Below are 5,988 nucleotides of genomic sequence, written 5' to 3'. Positions count from 1 at the left end.
AATATCAGGATGTGGCTCTTGGCTGTCGGTGTGTGCATTTCTCCAGCCTGATCTGAGAGGAAGGTTCCATTTCAGTTATGCTGAGAGAAACTAAGGTTAACCAACAACACAAGTAGATAAAATGCAAAAATAACCATTGTCCTATAAAAGACTCTTCATCATAACAAACTACCCAAACATTTAATGGTTTAAAACAACACATGTTTATTATCTCAAACGGTTCCGGAATATCAGGAATTCAGGAGCATCTTAGAGCTGGATGGTTTTTGCTCAGGGTCTCTGAAGAGGTTGTCAAAATGTGGGCCAAGTGTCATTCCACTGAGGGCTTGACTCTGCTGGAGTATGGTATCTTCAGTGCCACCAGGTCCCATATTAGTAACTTAAAGAAACTTCTAGTTTCTGTTTCTGCAGTTGCTCAAAGGTTTCGTTTGCAATATAAACCTAACAGTTATTTGCAAAGGAAGCCTTGAGTCCTAATATGTTCTGAAGATTCCCATAGGGGTAGCTTATCAATGGGGAATGCCTTCTCTTTTGATTTTCAGGCAGCTTTTTCTTTCTCCTAAATCCTTCCTCTTCTTTTAAAGTTGCCTATGCATTTGCCTCCCTGAGCGTCAGTGAATGAATGCTGATTGCCATAAAAAGAGAAACAAGTCTCTGTCTCAGTGGAGCTTCCATCCAGAAGACAAGTGTTCGTCAGAGAATTGAAAATGATTAAATGATTGCTAGTGTGCTTTAAAGAAGTGCTGTGAAGATACTATAGAAGCGCATAATGGGATCTTAGCTAATTTGTGTCCTTGACCATGCTTTGTGGTTTGTGTTTTGTAGGAAGAATAACCTACCTTTGGGGTTTTGTCAGAAACCTTTTCCATCCTGGGGCAGCGGAAGCTATTCTATACCCCGTCCTGCACAAAACACTTTTACATCCTCCCTGACTACAGACATTCAGGGGGGTGAGTGTAGTACAGTAGAGTAATCTCATTTACTTTATGTTTTTTTTTAACTTATGTTTCTTCAAAATTAAACTGTGCAGTTATTTCTCATTGTCATCTCTCATCTCCTTCCCTGCCCACTTCTTTTAAAGTTGTATTGATTTCTTGCCCATCCATTCCTCCCTTTCTTCACAAATCTGTGAAAGATGTAGTTATTCAGTGGTAGGGATATAATACTTTCCTTTCCCGAGCTATTTATATTTTGGGCTTTATTTCTAGTTTGAGAAAGAAAAGCCGAAGATACTCAAGAGAATTTCAGGCATGGAAAACTGAAAGAGGAGGGTAGAGGGAAGACTTGTTCTTGATCCTCCGTAAGCAAATGAAGTGGTCCACCTCATGTGTCATTTTTTCCATCTCTGCTTTCTTTCTGTCTCTGAGCCATGATGGGATCATCCCATGAAGGTCATAAAATCAGGCAGCTATTGACAAGATCCTAGTGAATATTTATGGTCTGTATCTTGGCCCCATCCCCAGTATTTGTGACATGGTGGAGGACAATCCTGAGATGTTAATAAACCTTACTAACAATTTCACATACGTAAAATATGCAATCATCGATGTTTTATTTTATTGTTATTTTTATTTGACCACCCATACAAGTATTTGTAACGTTTTTCCTATGGTCACTTCTATCTATCTCCTCCAGCTCTCTTTTTTCCCATACATCCTTCAATTGCAAATTTTCCTACTGTAAGCATTTCCAGAGCTCAGACTTCCAAGGTTGGAGAGGGACTGATTGTCTTCTCATTACTGTATAACTTTCCAGAGAGAGTCTTAAGGTATCAAAGAATCAGCCAAATCAAGAGTATACCCTTTTGAATCACATGCAGGCTAGCCAGCCAGGGAAAGCATGGCAGTAAAGCAGTGACAATGAAGCTGCCTTCTTCAAGGTGATGATGCCCTAGCCATTTTGAAAGTGGTCCTAAGTGGAGTCCCAGTGTCTAGCAGATAGTGCTACTTTCACCTTCAATGGAAAGAATATAAATTAGATTCATTTCAATAGTAAATCTTTAACCTTGAACTTCCATGTTCTCCCTTTAAAATATAATTAGCAGGGCACTTCCAAACTCACTACCACCACCTCCAAACACCTGAAAACACACACACACACACACACACACCCCCCACACACACACGCACATCTAAGCTTGAAAGATTGTGTCCTGAAGAGGAATGAGCTTGCTCATTATGGAATTTTTATTGCTACCAAACATAGATTTCCCAAAGATTACTCTCGTTATCTTTTTTTTTTTTCACGTTACTTTAGAAAGTCTCTTTGGTTATCTTTTTTTGTCTCTGTTTTATGCTCCTCTTTGAGAAGACTTTTACGAAAGGATTTAAGCATTCAAAGTGTGTGGGGTGTTGAGAGAAAGTGAGCAAGCAAAAATCAGGACCAATAAGTGGGGCGTTTTAAAGGTTGTCTTGTCTATTCACATTCCATCTACCCTATGAGTCGATAGCACTAGCTTTCATGTGCCATATTTTCTAAGCTGGTTGCTGTAGCCCTGTCAGACATCAAGTGAATTCACTGTGTTTGAGCAGAGGTCCAATTAAACTAGGGTCACCTGTCTTAATTGTTCTAGAATTTCTGTATAAACTAGAATCCTCGAGAGATAAATAATAACACCTTTGCCAAGGTAGCATACTTGTTTTAATAATTTATTTACATTATTTCTGAATGTTTTGTAGTTTTATATTTTAGTGTCTTCTCATCATCATGGCAAAAATACCAGTGTTTTTACAACATATACATTTTGGCAACTCTAATTTCTTTTTTAAGTGAGTCAATGTGATTCTTCCAGATTTTTAACCTAAGATTCTCATGCAGAGGTTTTCCCATGTTATTAAAAACAGAAAAAAACACAACAGTAGCAGCAAACATAGCTCTAATTGTAATAGCTCTTAATTTGGGTTGCATATGTAAAAACAAAGTACCACTTTTGATGACTACATTTTTCTTATTCTAATTTGATTTTTTCCCTAATATTTCATTAGGTGCAGAGAGAACTAGCAGCTGTTATTGCTTTGAAAGCAAAGAAGTCTGGTAAGTAGTCTTTCATGAGGCCTGAGGAAGGCTTTAATTCTTTGAGGATATTTTCTATATGATGTGGTAGTGAGCAGTTAAGTGTATTTCAGAAAGTTTGGGTGTAGAATGCAGAAAAGAAAGTATCATTGTATTTTTTAAATCATTTATTCTACCCTCAAAATAGCACAGGATATTACATATGGTTCTTTAAAAATTCACTGCCTTGCTTTATTTCATATTTCAAGGAAAAATGAAATTTAAAATGTTTCTAGTTCTTGCAAACATGAAAAAGTCTAAATTTCCATGAAAAGAAAGCAAACACATTGCATTACCTATATAACAGGAAAATAACATAAAGGTAGATATATATTTTTTATCTCAAACTAGTTTCTGCTAAAAAATAATTTAATCGCATAATGACACTTAAAATCAATCATTTTGCAAAAGCCTGATTGCATGGATCTGATTCCTGATACCTGTAGGAAATAATCAGTGAAAGCCATATGTAGAAAGGAAAAGGGAGCTTTCAAATACATTTTGGAGGAGAGGCTGAAATTCAGCATGGAATAGAGACTCACTGAAGTAGAAAAACACTTGCTGAGAGAGGAGGAGTGTCAGACAGAGGCATCCTTTGCTGTTCAGAGGGAGGAGGTCAGTGCCGAATGGAACACAAACTCAAGCAAGATTCTTCTTGGATAACGTCGAACTAGAATAAGACTTTTCAGGTGGAAAGACTATGATAAAATCAAAGAGCGGAGAAAATTTGAACTAAATGAAATGCAAATGTCTTGAGACCACAGGCCATCTATTTTACATCTTTCTTTTCCCAGTTAGAAACTCCAAGGATTTGCTTTTCTCTCAGTTATTTTATGAATCACACACACCTTAGTATGTATTTGCCAATTATGTTTATACTACATCTTTGTTATTTGGCTGCTGTAGAGGGCACAGAAACTGGATGCTGTAAAGGTGGAGAGGAGGATGCAAGGAACACCAGTCTTGACTTACAGGGTATTGGACAGAGAGCACAGCATCAATAGGGCTCCTTAGTGAACAGCGTTAGGTTGTGGATATTTTCACAGGTGGAGGCCAAGATGGGGAAAGATATCAGTATAAAGGTTGTAGGAGGGAGGGCTTAGAAATAAAGTGCTAGAGCTGATCTTGGTTCCTGCAATCATAAGGAGACAAAATTTACAATCTGTACAAGTTGGGGTGTCAGTGCCTTGGAGGTTAGTTGTTTTTTTTTTTTTTTTAGTTCCAGAAGAAGTTGGAGAAATAATTAAAAACTTAGAGTGTGTCATTGTTGAAGAAACACAGAGCAAATAAATACAGATAAGAAAGCTGGAGAAGGGGGTTGCTGATTTGCACAGAGTTGGGTGGGAAGGCCTCTGACAAAAGACTTCTGAGGAAAGACCTGAAGCTGGTGAGGTGCCAGGCCCTGTGGATACGCAGACAAGAGCATTTGGGCAGTGGTGTGTGCGAGCTGTGAGGGAGGGCAAGGAGATGAGAGTGGCTGCAGCCAGGAGAACAAGGTGAAAAGAAGTAGGTTTGGGGTGCCAGGCTAAGAAGTTTGAACTTCTGGAGGTGAAGGGAAATGAAGAGGAGTAAGCAAGACCCACACATGTTAGACTATGCACCGTCGAAGACTGATAGGAAGTCAACTTTATTATGCCTTGATGTAGCCATGTGACTGTTTTCCTTCCTTGTTTTATCTATGGAGATCGGAATGCAAATACAGCTTTGACAACTTCCCACGGACAGAGTGAAATGGTCTCTCACACATACACTAAAGATGGAGACATAAATTTATAGTTTCTCGGAAAAGCCATTTTTCAGTACGTTCCACTCCATGATTGTGGTTCCGGCTATGGGGTGTAATCAGATGCATGTGAAGATGCAGGTAGAAGAGAACTATTGCATTTTTTTTTTTTTTAACAATAAGAAATTAAAAATAATCCTTAAGTCCCCATAGTAGAGAAATGGTAAAATTGAGAACTCAGTGTAATGGAATGTTGAGCAGCTTTAAAGATTATATTTTGATGAATTAATGTAGTAAAATGTTTAGTAGAAAAATATATACAACGAGCATGTATTACTTTTCTTTTTCATAATAAAAATAGCTTTGATTACTTTTTCTTACTACTATAGTATTATCATACTCATTGAAAAAACTTTGGTAATGTATGAACATATGAAGAAATTGAAAAATCACCCATCATATCACCAACAGAAATAACCACTATTACTATTTTCTTATGTATATATTTCCAGACATTTCTCTTTTAACATGTAGATATTATATTATGATATATTAATGTGCAGACTTTATAAAAGTGGAATCGTTTTATATGTGCTCTCTTATTTTGAGTTAATTGTACATTCATATGCAGTTAAGAAATAATACAGAGATGTCTTGTTCCATTTACCCAGTTTTCCCTAGGATAACATCTTGCAAAACTAGAGTACAGTATCACAACCAGGATATTGACAATGATACAGACTGTCTCCACCACCATAAGGATCCTTCATGTTGCTTTTTTTATAGCTATGCCGACTTTCCTCCTTCACCACTCCTTAACCCCTGCAATTACTTTTCTCTATTTTTATAGTTTTGTCATTTCGAATATATTACGTAAATGGAATCATACAGTATGGAACCTTTTGGGAGTGGCTGTTTTCGCTTGCCATAATTCTCTAGAGATTCATTCTGGAGGTTGTTGTGTACATCACTAATTCATTACTTTTTGTTGCTGAATAGTATTACATCATATGAATGTACTACAATACGTTTAATCATTCACTCATTAAAGGACTTATGGTTGTTTTCAGTTTGGGATTATTATGAATAAAACTACATGTACAAATATTAATGTACAGGTTTTTGTGTAACTGTCTTTATTTTTCTAGAATAAATGCCCAGGAGTACAATTGCTTGGTGTTTTGGCAGTTGCGTGTTTAGTTTTTTTTTTTTTT

General features: G+C 36.9%; 1 protein-coding gene across 10 annotated transcripts in view; it reads left to right on the top strand.

Annotated features, from left to right (window-relative positions):
• The window catches only part of RAPGEF5 (Rap guanine nucleotide exchange factor 5), a 416,073-nt gene that overhangs the window by 285,134 nt on the left and 124,951 nt on the right, over window positions 1-5,988 (top strand). For all 10 annotated transcript variants that reach the window (XM_023531487.1, XM_023531485.1, XM_023531483.1 and 7 more), the window contains one exon: window positions 2,985-3,033. In XM_023531487.1, the coding sequence (XP_023387255.1) occupies window positions 2,985-3,033 (49 nt within the window). The remainder of the gene's footprint in view (window positions 1-2,984; window positions 3,034-5,988) is intronic.

The sequence above is a fragment of the Pteropus vampyrus genome, unplaced genomic scaffold, assembly GCF_000151845.1.
Source record: "Pteropus vampyrus isolate Shadow unplaced genomic scaffold, Pvam_2.0 Scaffold69, whole genome shotgun sequence".
NCBI lineage: Eukaryota > Metazoa > Chordata > Mammalia > Chiroptera > Pteropodidae > Pteropus > Pteropus vampyrus.
The sequence above is the reverse complement of the archived record's forward strand: the minus strand, read 5'-3'. Positions and strand labels throughout refer to the sequence as shown.